Consider the following 18,352-nt stretch of genomic DNA (forward strand, 5'->3'; position numbering starts at 1 on the left):
TTTACTTCTGTATGCCTGCAAAACCATCACAATTCATTTTTATCCAGAAGAATTTCTATCATTTTCATGACTGTCTTTAAAACCAATCTTTTAATTTCTTCAGAGTCACACCGCTGTGTATACACGGTTGACCCTGTCCTCAAAACTTTTATTCAAGATTATTCTAATTAAACACCTGTCCAAATTAGATACTCACCCCCAACAATTGACTTTAGAGGATAACATCCTAAACAGTAAAATCATTGACCCTATACTGAGGTTATCACATGAACTATTGCAGTACATTTTGGGGGATCATCCAAATAAATCACACCCTGTCCACCAGAGTTATTCCAAGTAATTCAGAAGTCATTACCACATAGGTCTTGAACTCAGTGAACGAGTTTATTAGTTGGTTTCCGCTTTTACGGAACAAGAGTCCTTTTAAGATTGTACAAGCAGCTGACTAATGCTTTTGGGACAGACATGTGGAGAATTATTAGCATTTCAGCTGTTCTCTTCCATTTACTCTTATGGACTTCAGTTGACCATCCTCCTCAATTTCAACCCTTTCTTGCCCATTCTCGACAATTTTTCGAGTGGTGATTCTCCGTCCATTGATGACTTCTGTAGAAGTTGCTACCGATCTGAAATTCTGTGCTCCACTGCTATCATCCCCAAAGGACCTGCAGGAGAACATCGTGTGCACACCGGGCCCAAGGGAATTAAATGCAAAATTGGAAAAGGCACCTAGCCCAGAAAAGAGGCCAAAGGGACTTTGCAACCCATTCCGGTTTTCCTCTCCATGATTATCATCGTCAAACTCGTTGTCCCAGGAGTCATGTGCGAAGATGTCCATTCCTCCAAAAAACTCTCGGAAGATCTCATCAGGGCTGCGGAAGACAAAGTCAAAATCAAAGGGGCTGTGGGGAAAAGTGCCAGAGGCTCCTCTCCCTCTGAACCTTGGCTCTTTGACAGGCCGGTCATAAAGGGAACGTTTCTGGGGATCTGACAGAACTTCATAGGCCTCAGCTACAGCTTTGAATTTCTTCTCTGCATCCTCCTTGTTATAAGGATTCTTGTCTGGGTGCCACTTTAACGCTAGTTTACGGTAGGCCCTTTTAATGTCTTCTTGCGAAGCATTTTGGTTCAGTCCTAGGACTTCGTAATAATTAACCATCCCAAAGAAAAAGGTAGCTGGATTTGGAGACTACTTGGCTGGTTTTCCCAGGGGACACAAGGTCCTGTACAGTTTGGATCCAGTGGATCCAGTAGTTTTGGTTGTGGCACTTCTTTCCTCACAGCCCAATGGTAATGGTTTTGGTGCCAAAGGGAAAGAGAAAGGCTGCTTGCTCATATTGTTTGATTTCAAGATATTTGCTGCTGAGTAGTATTGTGACATCAGAAGCTTCTCAGCCAATCAATGGGCAGAAGCTTTTAATTCCTTTGAGACAGACATCAGTCCTATTGTTTGGGTCTACTATGCAAATTGGCTTTCTTGATAGGTCATATTTCACATCTATGATGCAACTCATGCCAGAGTCTTAGATTGGAAACTTTTCATAGAAAGGCTCCGTATGTAAGAGTTTTTTGCTAGTTTGTAGCCAGTGTTCTTCAATTTAGGATGAATGTCTTCCAAAACAGTTCAGGGGATCTGATACTCTTGGTCAATTATTCCATAAGCCACATGATGAGAAGTGTGTATGCTATACTCAGGTTCCCTGGGTGCCTTTATTTTTCAGTCCCTGGGGCATTCTAGAGTCATATCACTGAACTCCGACAGCAAATCTGAACATTGGCAGAATACATTTTCATCAATTTCAAGTGGAAAGCACAAGAGGTATAATGACTTAAGGCCCTTTGTACAAACATTGTACATTTCAAAGAATGAAATGACCACCTCAAAAATATTTTTATAAGCCCAACAATATAAATTTAACCCTGCCCACATTCCATTTCCCCATTCAACTTCTGATAAAAAGAAAGCTCACCGATCCCTGGATTTCTGCTTCTTGTTGACTAGTGTGGGTCTGACTTTTACGATTGATATTGATGGACAGAAAATGGCACACAGTGCAGCATAGCCCCATCAGATACATTGTGTAGGCAGTGCTTGTACATGCCAAACATGCCTCTTTGATAGTACACCACCCCTAACCCCACTCCCAGCCCCACCCTGCTGTTTCGATTCACCACAAACCTTGCATGTAAACTTCCTTTTTGGGACATAGCTAGCTGGATCTGAAATGATATGCGTTTCTTCCCAGGAACTGATCAATGTTCACTTCTAAGAGCCTACAGCAGTCATCGTGGATTCTCAGCAGTTTCAAGGCTCACCATTGCTGTAAGTTTGAGTTGTGTAACTAAAGGGAGGAGAGGGAAAGAGAGAGGTCATGAATTGAGGTGAGTAAGCAAACTGGAGAGGAAGAAGGAACATGAGAAGAATTCATGGGTGGCACCAGAGTGCTGTCCACATGAAATAACTACCCAGAGGGGAAACTAGCTAGGCAGCTCAGTCCCTAGAAACTGAGGCTTTGAAATGAGAAATGTTTTTCGTATCTTAAATCTCAAGTACAAACAATAAAAACCAGCCCAGGCTGTGTTCTTTGAAGAGAAAGTACGAGTGACCTGAGCAGTGGTTATCAGCAGCGTCATTAAGATAAACCCTTAACATGATTTAAAGCATCCGAAAGTGAAGGCAGCACTTTCAGATACTAACAAAATGGCCTGACATTGGGGATGAAAATCAATAGTAATCAGATGTCACTGAAAATACTCAAAAGTGTCCCCTGACTGATGGAGGTGAGATTAGTGTAAATATTTGTATTCTAATCAGTAGCACGTGAGGGTTGGAGGCAGCCTCTCTGTCTATTTAATTAATGGAGTGGCTTTTAAAAAGGATCCTAATCATATGTGATTGTATCTGCTTATCAACATTTTTGCTAATTAGATGATATGGAGGCAGTCGTTCTGCTAATTCCCTCATCTGAAGAGCATATCCTGCACAGATAAACTTCAGTCTCTTTTTTAATAAGAAACAATCGTGAGACAGACTAACCTTAATGGTGATTATTTTCCTTGGAGCTTTCAATCCACCTCCATCTCTCCCCTTACTTAGTTTGTTCTTCCAGAATGTCAGACAGACTAAGTTCCTGTGGTCTTCACCCATCTGCTGCCATTGCATTAAGTGTGGTAGTCTCCTTCCATCAAGGCAAGGAATATCTTGAATGTCTACAAATACTTTTTCATTCTTTGATATTATACCCACTACCAGGGACTACATGTTTTGTTGCTGGAGTTTAAAAAAAAATTGAGGTTTATAAACCAATAAATGTGCCCACTTCCACATTTTAACTCCAAAAAGCAACATCAAAACATACACCTCTTTATATACACAATTGATGCCTAGGCAGTCCCCTTGAATAATGGATATGTAGCATTATTCCCACTTCAGTATAATCAAACACAATGCTGGCTTAAATAATATGATTTCTGATCCAAGATGTTTGTATGTACAGCATGTATGTGTTTTAGACTGAAAAGATCTGGCTGATAGTATTTATAGTATAAACCATATAAAGCCTAAGTGAATGGTTTCCAACTGAACTTTTTAAACTATGTTCTGTGGAATGTTAGCATTTTTCATACAATTTACAGATGTCCATTATGCTGATCCAAAAGACCAAAAGAAGGTTTTGATCTGTCCAGTTTCAAGCAAGAATCCTTTGCATAAATGAAGGCAAGATATTGGCAAGTTTTTCAACATTGTTTTGAAACAACTAGGGCTTGAGGAGAGGGATCATTAGAAGACTTTTGGATGAAAGTTCATTGCATGAATTTTTGACTGAAAAATCATTGAAGAGTGTACTGTCCTTAAGGTGTTCTCTGTGAAAATGGATTTTCAGCATATGTTATAATCAAGACCATTGATCATATAGGTTGAATGTTGCACTGGCAGTTGATCGAAAGAAATGTCACTCCATAAACTGATGAAATATGCAAGCTTAAACATCCCATTAAGATGTTGGAATGATGTATTAAATTAAATACAAGGGAAAATAAAACATGTTTTGAGAACTGTCAGATGATTTGTTTTGGTATTCTTGTTTTAAAGAAACAATCTTAGGCATATTGTATATGTAACTGTCTAGGTGTGTTTTGAACAGTTTAATTAATGCTGTGTTACAATACTATGACACCATGGGAAGGTAGGAAGAGTTTTTCACATCTAGTTCTATCCCATAAAGAATGCATTCACATTGACACATTTTATTACCAGTCCTAAGGTAAATCTCTTATCTTTAAGAAGGTGGATGTATATTTGAAAGAAAGCATGTATATTTGAAAGAAAAATTACCTGTTCCACCAGGCCTTTAAATAAATCTATGTCTTGTGGTTTTCCTTAAAGATGCCCAGAAGCTAAGGACATCATACTGGTGGAATTAAACATTCTCTCAGTCCTATTTCTCGGGCAGAAATAGCACCTGTCTCCTAAGTCACTATTCTTCATAGAAGGAAAGCAAAAAGATACTACTTTCTGAAGCTGAGGGAACTCTGGTAGGAGGACAGACTCCTGAATGGAAACTTGTTGACTCCTCCTGGTTCCTGATCTGTCAACTGCAAGCCAGGTCTCTTCCCGCCCAGGGCTGTCTTAACACATGGGCACATGCCCATGGGCCCCACGAGCATAGGGGCCCAACACTAATCTGTGTAGGTTAACCCCAACATATTTATTACATTTTACTGCATTTTTATTAATACTAATATGCAAATATATGTTTAATTTTTATCGACATTTACATTTTTATTCCTGTGAGTAGTTGTCGTAGGGGCCCCAGTATACTACTTTGCCCAGGGCACATTATGCTGTCCCTCCCACCCACCCCTACCTCTACACAGCTGTGGAGTAAAAAGAGGCAACAAAATTGAATTATGACTTACTTTATTCTGCATGATGATTTCCTGTTCTTTTGGCTTTGTTAATTGGAAGAATAATCAGAATACTTTTTCTTAAAAAAAAAAAGGGGGAGACTCAATTATAGATTACATTAATCTGGAGTTTTTGGAGAAGAACTGCTGCTACTGCATTTTATTTGATATACTTTACTCTGACCTGAGAATATCTTCTGAGTGTGTGTGTGTGTGTGTGTGTGTGTGTGTTTTAAAGTAAAGTATTAGAAAAATGGTGCTGATGCTAGCCCTTTAAACTGAGAAGAAGGAACAGACTGATATGTACATGATTGGTCTATTAATCCCACAACAAGGCCTGGATTCTTTTATCTAAAACAACATGAGCTTAAGACATCTGCTCTAAGTACTTTGCCTATCCAAACAAACAAGGGTCACACTTCATTGTGCCAGTCAAACTATCAACAGATTTCCCCCTCCCCCTTACCACATGCCTCTCCAATGATCCCTTCTCAAGAGGTTATGGCACAGGAATTCCTGCCTGGTTTTATAAATTTGTTGTTTGATTTTGCTCGATCCCAAAGCTGGTAAACATTTTGGAAACTAGGCTTGCTGTTAGTTTATCTTCTACTGCTGATAATATGTACAATATTTATTTTGGGGTAGGTTTTTTTTCTGTTATATTTTTAGCCTATTGATTTCTACCAATATCCCTAATTTTATCTTAACAACAAAAACCCTATACAGTAGATTGGTCTGAGGCACAATAATTGGCCCAAACCCATTCAGTAAACACCCTGGCAGAATCTGAAACATGAAAATCTGACATCTTAATCACTACTCTATTATGGCTGTCTAGGCATGTAATCCTGAAAGATAGCACCAGACCAAACAGGAGCTTTGGGACTGAATGTAAAATCATATTAACTAGACCAAGTAAAACAAGGACTCACCAATCAAACTGTTAAAATTGCAGATACTCCTTAGAAAGTCAGCAAAGTTTTTTTTTGACCCTCAGCCTAATTATTTTTTCACTTAAATTAAGTGAAGGAAACTTGAACGAATTACGTAAATGAAGGAAACTTGGATATCCAACCAACCATAGACATTGTGTGAAAAAATATGAAGGACATTTTGAAAGCAACTTTCACGCAGGTCTACAAATAAAATCTCAACTTACACGTAAGTGTTTGCTTTTTTTCTTTTATCTTTTTTTATTAAGAATTTTTATTTTTAAACAAACATACACAAAATGTAAAACATAAAACCATCTTCCAGTTACATACAGTATGTCGGTTGGTTACAAGTCTTTTGTGCTTCATCTCCGTAGTCCTCACTTATAGTTTGTATAAATTCTCATATTATTCATCTAGTGTGTGTGTGTGTGTGTGTGTGTGTGTGTGTGTGTGTGTGTGACGTTTCGGCGAGGTCCCACTCGCCATCCTCAGGCTGGTGCTTTCGGCTTCATGCCAGTGCAAGCAGGCTTGCACTGCTTGCACTGGCACAAAGCCAAAAGCACCAGCCTGAGGATGGCAAGTGGGACCTTGCCGAAACATCATACTCTTAATCTTACATGGGAAAAGACCCAAACACACCTAGACCTACATACCTGTACCCATGAAAATCTACGAAAACAAATATATGTGTGTGTGTGTATGTATATGTATATATAATCATTGTTAATCGTTTATTTGACTATAACTATTATTCCATCATTTTATGCGAGATATTCATCATTTTAGATTAATTTATATTATAACATTCCTAGTCATTCATATTTCGAACTGTTACCATCAGGGAGACAATGTAGGTGTCTTAAAATGAGGGCTAATAGGCTGAGAAACAGTTTCTTTTCCAAGGAAATAAGTTTCTTGAATCAAACAATGCATGTGTGATTTAGCCCTATGTATATAGTGGCATTTTTAAACTATCTAACTTACTATATGTTTTAGATAGGTTTTAGACTAGGTTTTTAATTATTATTATTATTATTATTTTAATTATTTTAATTTTTAAATACTCTGTGGTGTGATTGTGATGTGATGTTTGGGGCAGTGTACTGGAGTAACTTTCAAATTTCATTGTATTTGTAGGATGCAATGACAATAAAGGTATTCTATTCTATTCTATTACCTCATCATAAATCCATCCAATAACAGTACATTGTTATGTTGTATTCTCTATAATTCTATTATCCTTATATTATAAAATTACCTAAAATATTTCATTTCCATATTTTTTATATAACCATTGATAAAATAAATCCCATATTTTGTAATATTGTTTATCTTCTTGTTCTCTAATTTCAAATGTCAATTTACTCATTTCAGCACATTCCATTATTTTCTTAATAACCTCTTCCTGCATTGGTATTTTCTCATTTTTCCAATTTTTAGCAAATACAATTCTAGCCTCTGTTAACACATTTACAATCAATTATTTCAATTCTCTACTGTACACTTCCGGTAAAATACCCAATAAAAATATCTCTGGTTTAAAGTCTATATGGTTTTTTTGTCATTTTTTTCCAACCACGTGTGGATTTTAGTCCAGTATCTTTTAGCCTCTGCACACGTCCACCACATATGGTAAAATGAACCAGGTATCTAATGTTTGCTTTTTATACATCATTCCAATTAGAAAACCTTGATATTTTCAGCGACAGATTTTTGTTTTGTGGCAGCCTTTTTTCTTTCCTCACTATCAAGCTGAAGTGCTTCTCACCCATCCTTCACTTGGCATAAAGCTATTCTAGCATGAAAACTGCTCATCTCAATATTGCCTCTGCTGCCTTTTTTTTTCCTAGTCACTTGACTTTCCTCTAAGGAAATAGAAAGAAAGCCAGAACCTAAAATATTGTATACATTTTGAGGCTATCCCTGGAAAGGATTGAAAAAGGGGGGGGAAAGCACTGCATTAGCAATGGCACAGCTAAGGATGACTAGAGGTCGTCCACTATTTATTATTGAACTGAAGGTGGCTTGAAATAAATTGTGTCTGGGGAAAAGAAAATAATTCAGCAGGTTGTTTTTTTTTACTTTGTTTCCAAAAACTACAAAGACAATAGACACGGGACACTTGGAAAAATAAAGCAGTTTCATGTATTTTTAAGTGCAGAAAATATAAGAACATATGAATTCAATGTTTCCTACCCACTACAGCAACAGTTTACTTGCTACATATTGAGATGTAAACTTTTTAAAACTAGGCATGTGATATAAAACAAATAACTGGTCTACACTGTTATATTTATCCCCAAGATTGTTTCTTAGTCCTTTTGCTGAAGAATTATTGTACTCAAAATATACTAAAAGCTTAATTTCCCTGTTGGATTAATACATTTTCTTTTCTTTTGGGATTTATTTTTTTGCATTACATTTTGAACCATAGTCATCCAGGTCTCCACACAACCTAAACCAGAAAAAACATAGTTTATGTTATGTGGAATAACTGAAACAATATGTCATGAAGAATTAAGATCCAGGCAATCCCTAAAATTAGTATAAATAAACTAAAAATATTTTCAGAATAATGTCAATGGATTTCACATTTTTGTATCATTACTGTATATACAGATTTGTGCTCTGAAATGTATAGATTTGCTTTTTCTAACAAAATCCCATGATCTTGATAAAGCTATGAGATTTTACTTTTTTAAAATCCACCAGTGAACAGCTTATAATTTGAAATGTGAAAAGGATACATTTCATATGGTTGGATTGAAAGTTTTCTTGGAACTTTTTCATCCAGCTCTTCCTGTTGTTGTTGATGATGATGATATGATCTATTGACATGAATCTATATGATTATACTGCAGAAAGAAAGAAAGAAAGAAAGAAAGAAAGAAAGAAAGAAAGAAAGAAAGAAAGAAAGAAAGAAAGAAAGAAAGAAAGAATGAATCACATGTAGGTCAAAAGAGAAATATGCTTCATTGAAACCAATAAAATTTATTTCTAAACCAATGATTATTTTTACTTATTGGATCTGACCTTCCTTAGTAAAGGCAATAAGAATCAGGATAGAATGAAAACTACAGTAGGATAACAGAGCTAGTATTTTAATTTGACCATCAGATCTATATACTTGTACTCTTTTTGGAGTAGTACACATTTACCTTGTAACAGTCCAAATGACTTGAATAGAATCATAGAATTGAATATTTGGAAGAAATTATAAAGTTCATCTATTCTAACTGTACGCTATGTGGAAGCTCACTTTTATACCATTCCTGACAAGTGTCTTTCCTGCCTCTGCATAAATGCCTTCAGCAAAAGAAAGTCTATTGCCCCCTGTGGTAATATGTTCAATTATCAAACAACTTTTACCATTAGAATGTTTTGTCAATATATATCTGAACTCTTACAACTTAATAGTATAATGAAAATTCATTTGATTTGTCCTCTCTTATGAAACAACTTCAAACAATTCTGCTCTACACTCTATATAACAGAGCCTTAGTGACACAGTGGTTAGAATGCAGTATTGCAGGCTAATTGATCCTCACCAGCTTGAGTTTGATCCTCACCAGCTCAAAATTGACTCAGCCTTCCATCCTTCCAAGGTGGGTAAAATGAGGACCCAAATTGTTGGGGGCAATATGCTGACTCTGTAAACCGCATAGAGAGGGCTGTAAAGCATTGTGAAGCTGCATATAAGTCTAAGTGCTGTTGCTATTGGTATATGACAATTCCTCAATACCTGAAGGTACAGTAACTTTCATGTCTTCCTGCAATCTTGTCTATTCTATGCTAAATATATCCAGTGCCTCCAACTGTTCCCTGTGTGTTTTTCCAGAAGATCTCTGTCTCTGATCATCTTAGTCGCTTTTCTCCGTATTTATTTATTTGATTTTTTAAAAATTCCACCATTATTATTTTTTTATAAATAACTCAAGGTGGTGAATGTATGTTCCAATTCACCAATATGCTTCCTAAAATGCTGTCTGATTGTGGAGAACAGTGGAGAACAGAGAGAGATGCTAACGTATCTTGTTCTAAATGCTACAATTGGGATGGTACATTTTCTTTTGGCAGGTGCATTTCACTTTGGAATTATGTTTGTTTGTGAACCACAAGGACACCTAAATCTTTTTCCATGGACTGCATTGCAACATGGTTCCCCCATCTTATATTCACATTTTTTTTAACCCTAATGTAGAATTTTTATTTGTCCTTTTTAAAATTGCTCCTGCTGTTTTGTCCCTAATGTTCCAGTTGAATCTTGATAGTCCACAAAAGTTTTTGCTAACCTCCCCATTTCTTGTGTCATCTGCAAATTCGATAATCATATTTGAGCCATCATCCAAACAATTTATAAATATGTTAAATAGCACAGGACAAAGCCCTGAAATATGCTTCAACACTTCCTTCCAGCTTCTATGGAGTTACTGATCTACACCATTTAATGGTAGCATATTGTCATCTTCTCTACAAGCATCTCCTGGAAGCATTTGTTACATGCTTTCCTAAATGTCCATCATATTCCCTTGTCAGTTAAACAGGTCACTCTATCAAATTGAAGTCAGATTGGTTTGACACGATTTATTCCTTATTAACCAATGCCAGTTTCTGCCAAGCAGTGCATTCTTTTATAAATGCTCACAAACTGACAGGTTAATAATTTGTTCCACAGCAGGACATTTCTATATATTCCAGCCATGCCGGAAGTTCTGAACAAATAGAATGTACAGTGTATTATGAACAAAGGGTTCTTCCTATCATTTTCAAAAAACCCCAGAAAACTCCAGATAGCAAGGAAGTTACAAGTTTGGTTTGAAACTAGCCTTACTACTCTCATATGAATAACCCGAGCTTAAAGAACTTGAAAATCTCTAGTAACTATCCTAAGTCAAATAGAAATCATTTGCTTTCAAAGAGTGCTTCGTTAAAGACCATCAGAGCAAAACTTTGCCAGATTATGAAAAGTTAAATAGTCAGAACTAATCCGTGCTTGGATGAAAACCTATAATGAAATCTTGGAGCTACATGTATGAATGGGAAGTTAAAATCTTTCATCAACAAGGCAATGACAAACTGTTTCCATATTGTAGCTAATTAATCTAAAAGACGTAGAGTAGTCAGCAAGATCTAAGCTCAATATGAGGAAATGGTTATGTATGCTTTTCATTAAAGATTCTGTCATTTCAATTCTTTCAATCAAACATTCATTACAGATTGGGAAATAAAATTCTAAATTAACTGTTCTCACCATTCCAAAATGCAACATTTAGATACTTATTTCATGTGGAGCCCAAATACCTAAGTCCAAACTTTTCAGTCTGAGGGCCACATTGGACATTTTGCAAATATTCAAGGGCTGAGGAAAAAAATCTATTTTATAAATGAGTGAATAAAATGTAATTGAATGAATGTGTTTTAACAAATCAAATTTGTTTCATTTTGCAACTTTAGATTCAACTGATTCATATCATCTGTCACATCAGCAAAGTTTGCCAATTTCCAAAGCCAGACAGTGTTTGATGACAGTGGTTCAGACAGATTCTTCTCTGTGAGAAATGAATCAATCTCCTTCTGAACTGAAATATCCACAGTATAACCTTTCCACAATTGAGCCAGTGAACTATGGGATGGGATGGAAGGGAAGGGAATAAGACAAGACAAGACAAGACAAGACAAGACAAGACAAGACTTTATTGGCCAAGTGTGATTGGACACACAAAGAATTTGTCTAACTCAAGTCAACTTCAATTTAGTTCTTATGTTTGGGGCATAAGATATAAAAACAGAGAAAAGCTATGCTGGATCAAGTCAGTGCCCAAACAGTCTAGAATCCTCCCCACCCCACCCCAACAGGCAAAGGAAGCAACCCAACACACACATACCCATCAGACCAATCAAGGGAATCCTATTTCCTTTCCAAACAATGGTGAATACAACCTTGCTTTCTGTCTGTGTGCTGTTTGGAAAGGATCAGAGGACAATACATGGGAGGAGCTGGTGGGCCAGAAGGAACCTTCCAGATGGCCAGATATAATATGCAGGCTGTGGTTTGGAGACCACTGGTCTATCACTATTTCTACTAATCTACCATTCTCTTTAAGAATCAAAAACTACATTAGCAGTAATTTGAAATTACCAAAGTAATTTGCCACTATTGCAAATTACCAAAGTTTCTGGCTTCAAAATATAAAAAGTTGATACGATAGCACAATAAATTAACACATTTGGAAAGTTCATTGGTCTTAGATCTATGTTCAAATCATAACTTGTCACGACTTTAATCAGTGAAGCTTAGGCAGGTCATTATTTCTGAGAGTTCCACTTCAGTAAAAATAAAGGTACTTTTCCATGAATAAAGATAAGTAATAGAAGGATTGGACTTTCCTTTATGTGTTTAACAACAGTTGTGGTAAAGCTCCATAGAGCAACTATGCTCAGCACAGTCTAGCAAACTGATACAATGCATTATCCCATAATATGATTTGATTAGTTCTGACTGAGTATCATCTGGGAACCCAGCATTGGAGTTGTTAAATTGGGTTTTACAGGATAAATATTAAACTCATGGTCAAAATGAGTCCAATTATCTATGGAGTAGCAGCAGTTGACACTCTGCGGGCTACCTGGAGTGCTGGTCAGCTCTTAGCCCTGTTTCAGAGCCAGGTCTTCAAGCTAATCAATTGGAAATCTGGCAAGTCTAGAGGAGAGGAGAGCCAGTTTGATGTAGTAGCTGTCACCAGCCTAGAAACCAGGAAACAAAGAGTTCTAGTCCTGCCTCAGACACAATGCCAGCTGGGTGATTTTGAGCCAGACTCTCTCAGCCCTAGGAAGGGGGCAAAGAAAAACTACTTCTGAAAATCTTACCAAGAAAACTTTGAGGAGTAGTCCAAGCAGTTACCAGGAGCCAAAACTGACCTGAAGGAACACAAGAAGAAAAAAAAAACAGGGGTAAAGCTGGATTGAAAGAACTGGACTTTTACACAACTTGTAACAGAATGGCCTAGGAGACAGAATCCAGGAAGGAGAAAGGAAGAGGCATGTCCATCATAGGCCTAAAGTTATCAGCTGAGCCAAGCCCACGGTTAAACATGACTGGAGGATGCAACCAACAGACCGATTGATTAAATGCATCAGATTATATCCACAACAAAACCTGTGCTATAATATAAGGGGGGGAGGGAAATACTAATTTAACACAGGAAAAACAAAAATTGACTTAAAGCCACCTCCAGCAGGGCTTTTCAGTTGAGTTGTGAGCACCATTATTCCTGATTTCTAAGCACATTCATATACATGGCTCTACAGCAGCACACAAGAAAGCACTCACATATTTAGATCAGATTATATCTAAAATATATGCTTAGAATGGAATTTACAATCAAAAACAAAAACACAAATCACCAGCATTAATAAATCAGTATTAAAACTCTGCACATTCTTTCTTTTCACATATCTAATTCTTTCATTGTTCTTCATAGGAAATCCAGAAGCTTTAGAAAAGGATTAATTTTCCTTGACTAAACTGAGGCTTCAGAACAAATGAGTCACTTTTTGTGCTTAATTTCTGAGAAACTATTTGAAACCCTGAAGCTTGACTTTTTCTTAAATTTTACATGCCTGAAGATTAGTCATAAGTATTCCACCTTGAGAAAAAGGCCTTCTGCACATGCTCTAGATCCTCTCATCTTTGTGTCATCCTTGCTAGTATTGTGGTCTACTTTCCATCCCTCATTAAACCATTAATTTGCTGTTTGAAGATGAACTATGACAGGGGTCTCCAACCTTGGCAACTTTAAGACTTGTGGACTTCAACTCCCAGAATTCCTCAGCCATTCTTCAGAACTATGAGACTTAAACTTTTGCAAACTTAGAACAGAAGAATTTGATCCAGTCCATCCTATCAGCTCTATAATGCTTGTCCAGGGACAATTTTCACACAACACTTTGCATTAATGGGTGGCTTTAAGGGTTAAGGAAAATATTTAATGGGGAGGATGGATCAGTTTTCTTAGGACTGCCAAGGAAAAATATAACCAATAGATAGTCAGCATTGAACCCCTAATGCATTTAGATATTTTGGGCTCTTAAACATAAGATATGCAGACTGGATTTTGAGTAAGAGTATTCCTGTTATGGACAACACAACATTATCAACAGTGATCTAACAAGCAGAAGATTGAGGAGATTTCATAGTCAGTCTTTTCTTTCATAGTGCATATATTTTTATCAAAAATGTAGCAAGTCTTCCTAAATGTGCATCCGTATCACACATCAACATTAGAAGAACTGTCTTCTTTTCAGTCCTGTATTTCTTTTTATTGCATGTTTTATCTTTGGTAGACATGATACTTTCCTGAGTAAGACAACATTCACATAGCAACTTTCATCTAGTGAGTTCCTTCAGGAGTTTAACTTTATTAAGGGACCTTTGAAACTTCCATAGCATAGATAAGTCTAATCTTGGACTATCGTTTTTATTCGAGAACAGATTCCCTCAGAGTTGTTGAGACAGACCTTAGACATTCTTTCAAGGTCACATGGGAAATTCAGCTATCACACTTTGGCTTTCTTTTTATCCTAGAAGTCTAATTCAAATAATGTAAAAGAAAAAAAGGTTGAGGAAAAATTCAAATTTGGGTTCTCCTCCAGGCTATGCCATTGTCCCTTGTTCCACTTCAGTTCAACTCTTTCTATCTTTCGATCATTCTATCATTCTTCCTCTATCTATCTATCTATCTGTCTGTCTGTCTGTCTGTCTGTCTGTCTGTCTGTCTGTCTGTCTGTCTATCTATCTATCTATCATCTATCTATCTATCTATCTATCTATCATCTATCTATCTATCATCTATCATCTATCTCTGTCTATCTATCTATCTATCTATCTATCTATCTATCTATCTATCTATCTATCTATCTATCATCTATCTATCTATCTATCTATCTATCATCTATCTATCTATCATCTATCATCTATCTCTGTCTATCTATCTATCTATCTATCTATCTATCTATCTATCTATCTATCTATCTATCTATCTATCTATCATCTATCAAAATTATGTACCTCCATCTCACTTACATGACTTTTTCTACTATAGCTGATTCCCCTTTGGCTACCTGGGATGGTATGCTTTCTCCAATGAAATCTGAGTCTCTGGAAGCCAAATTTCCAGCCAGAGAATTATAGCCCGGACAATTGCAAGGTCATTTCCAACTGTCACAGCCCCTGAAGTTTATGGGGGCTTAGAATTCATTACATTGACAGTTTTGAGGTCAGGATCAAAGAAAATAGGCACTTTTTCTGGAAGAAGGAGAGAAGTAGAACACCGTGATGTTGGGAGTAAATCATTGAAATGGTTTCACTTCCATATGGTAAAAGCAAAGCAGAGAGGTCCGCCTATTTTATGCAGAACCAACTTTATTAATGACTGCTAAAGCTTTTTGAAGTTCAAAAATAGAATCGGAATGCCTTTTCGGTTGCTCTTTGCAGAGCTTAATTTACAAAAGATTTACTGCATTGGGTATCTCTCATTTTGGGACAGCAATGTACTATGTGAATCCACAAAGATGTATTTGTATCATTCAAGTTGATAGGTAAGAATGCACTTGATAAATGAAAATTTTGTGCTACTTTGTCTTGATAGCATGTGCAGATTAACTTCTATAGAACATTTAAGCATGTATTTTCATGCCCGAAGAGTCAAAATTTTGCTATCTATATGCAAGTCAACTCTAGGTGAAGACTTTATACTATGTTGCTTTCTTGTCAGCTATATGAAAGTAGTTTTCCATTACCTTTCACACAATGCTGTTGTTGCTACTGCTGTTGTTAGTTGCCTATGTAGCTTGTATCCCTGGAATTTTCCCAACAAAGGACCAATCCTGCTTATAAACATATATTTTTGACATTTAACATCAAAGGCATAAAATACATTGAAAACCTAGGGTTGTTATATTTAATGGTATGTCTAGTAGGGTCTGTGTGAATTATTTGGAAACGTATTTCTCCTGAAAGCTCCATGTTGCCTGTGGTTTTTGAGTATATACTACGTCAGGGGTGTCAAACTCGCAGTCCATGGGCTGGATGAATCCTGTGCTGGCCACGCCCACCCTCATTTTAGCGAAGGGGGAAGTTGCGATACATCACGTGATGACAGCATGATGCCACAAATTTGAAACCCCTGTACTATATGGACATTCACAAAAAACACTTCCTACAGGACTGCCAGCAAAGTACCAGGTTCAGAGCAGTATTTTACAAAATGTTCTCCCAAACAATTCTGCAGCTCAAATATTCAGCATCATAATTTTTCAGTTTATACTATGTAGGAACTTCATCTATTCACGTCAGATATGCTGCTGTATGTGTTTGATGCACACATATGTGGGTGAATATATTAAAATGTCCTGTTATCTAATACTTCCTTGACAAATAAAATAAATAAATAAGTAAATAAATAGTTCCAAATGGACAAATTATACAAAGGAAAATGATTTCTCCGCAAGTTTCATCCTCGGCATTTGGCAAGTTATTCTAACTATGATAAAGGATTTCTGCAAGCTGTCTCTTCAATATTGTTAATCAAGTTATTATAAATGTTTAAAAATATTCCCTATGCATACCGTAAGGACAGTTCTGATCATTTTACTTTCTCACTTTTGTGATAATCTCGATTGGATTTCCCTCAGCTAGTGGCCTTCAAATGAGATTAAAAACTAGGGGGGAAAAATAAAAGCAGCAAGTTAATGGGCTATTTTGTTGATATACACAAGTGGTGATCTTACAATTTGTCCTTATACATATATTTGGGTATTCTGAATGTGCATACTTTGTGTGTATTTAAGTAAGGATGAATCAGAATACACCGATGCAGATATCTAAATCTTCCCATCCATCCATCCTGCCATCTTTATTTAAACAATAGGTTACCAAAGAATCTGATACGGCTTTTGAAGCCTCCTATTCCTTGAGTTATCAAATTGCAGCAGGCATTCCCATCTAATCAGGCCTCCAGGCCCCATGATCCTAATCACTTCCCTCAAGGGATCTTTGTTGAAACACGGCCCTGTTTTCCCTTTCTGATGAGCAAGGTTGGAGCACAAAGAGGCAGATTATTGTCTCCCAAGGTGCTATTCTTTTTGGCAACTGATTCACATGAGAAGCTCAGTTCACACCTTAGAACACAGAGAGGAATGCTATACTATATGCTTAAACAGTTTCATGTGGTAGTAAAAGAAATGGAGACCACATACGCACCATAGTGGGAAACCATCCTGGAGAAATACAAGAATGTTCTCCTCTGTCCTCACCTTTGTCACTCTGGAGTAATGTTAAATGGGGAAAGCAAAGGTTGATGCATTTATTATAGTACTACTGAGATTTGGCACAGCCCCCCCAAAAAAGCTGCATTTCGATATCAAAGCCCACAAGCATCTCTGAATAAAAGAAAAAAGAGAAGAGGATGAGCTGGAAGTATCCATTCTTGAAAGTGGTGGCAATCATTTTCATTTTTGTACCATAAAAATTGACTTGATAGAATTAGCTCTCCAGTTAATATTTTATGTTGACTGCTTTGTAGTTGACAGTGTAGAATTTATATTATCTCCTTCCCAGAATTCTGGGGATGAGGATGTGGTTTGCCCATATATTTTCAGTATTCATCTTTCAGGGAAATGGGGTTTATTTGTTTCGGGCGGTGGGGGTGGGGGGAGAATTGCAATTTTTTCCCATCTTGCCTGCTTCAAATTAATTCATGGATATCTGTGCTCTATTTTCAGATTTTAAAAAATCATGTGCATGTCTAAAATGCCATCAAGTTAATTTCAGTTCCTGGTGATTACCTGGCCTGTACATACCCATGAACAATAAGCTAACAACTTTCAATTGTCTTCTGGTAAAATGCCCACTGGCTTCCCATCCTATCTTAGAATTGTGTTAGAGCTCTCCCACCCATGTTCTAATGAGGTCCCTCCCTGTTTCAAAGTGCATCCAAAGTCAACCAGATGCTGCCATCTGCTGAGCCATCCACAGTGGAAACAGATAGCTCTGTGTTCCAGGGGGAAATGGCATGGGATTATGTTTTACAATAATATCTATGCAGTGGTGGGATTCAATTTTTTTTACTACCGTTTCTGTGGGCGTGGCTTGATGGGCGTAGTGTGGCTTGGTGGGCGTGGCTTGGTGAGCGTGGCAGGGGAAGGATACTGTAAAATCTCCATTCCCTCCTCACTCCAGGGGGAAGGTTACTGCAAAATCCCCATTCCCTTCCCACCCCACTAACCTGCTTTCCAGCTCTGTTCTCCTTTGCAGGGCAACAAAAGAAGACCCAGCTGGGACTCGGGAGGCAGAGAAGAGATGGGGGTGGGGCCAGTCAGAGGTGGTATTTGCCAGTTCTCCAAACTACTCAAAATTTCCACTACCGGTTCTCCAGAAATGGTCAGAACCTGCTGAATACCACCTCTGACATCTAGGCAATTTCTTTTGTTAAATATGGTGGGACATTTCT

At 37.1% G+C, this 18,352-nt stretch overlaps 1 protein-coding gene across 1 annotated transcript; it reads right to left on the reverse strand.

Moving 5' to 3' along the window:
- Positions 1–478: 478 nt before the first annotated feature.
- On the reverse strand, positions 479–1,159 carry DNAJB8 (DnaJ heat shock protein family (Hsp40) member B8). The gene has a single exon (XM_026676780.1). It carries the CDS (start codon positions 1,157–1,159, stop codon positions 479–481), a length of 681 nt encoding a protein of 226 aa, XP_026532565.1.
- Positions 1,160–18,352: the final 17,193 nt, after the last annotated feature.

This window comes from Notechis scutatus, chromosome 2 (genome assembly GCF_049901735.1).
Source record: "Notechis scutatus isolate UNSWTSFEM ecotype Mainland chromosome 2, rNotScu1.2, whole genome shotgun sequence".
NCBI classification, from domain to species: Eukaryota; Metazoa; Chordata; class Lepidosauria; order Squamata; family Elapidae; genus Notechis; species Notechis scutatus.

Excerpts from the sequence above, each read along its gene's own strand:
- DNAJB8 (XM_026676780.1), bottom strand. The coding sequence starts at position 1,159 with ATGGTTAATTATTACGAAGTCCTAGGACTGAACCAAAATGCTTCGCAA.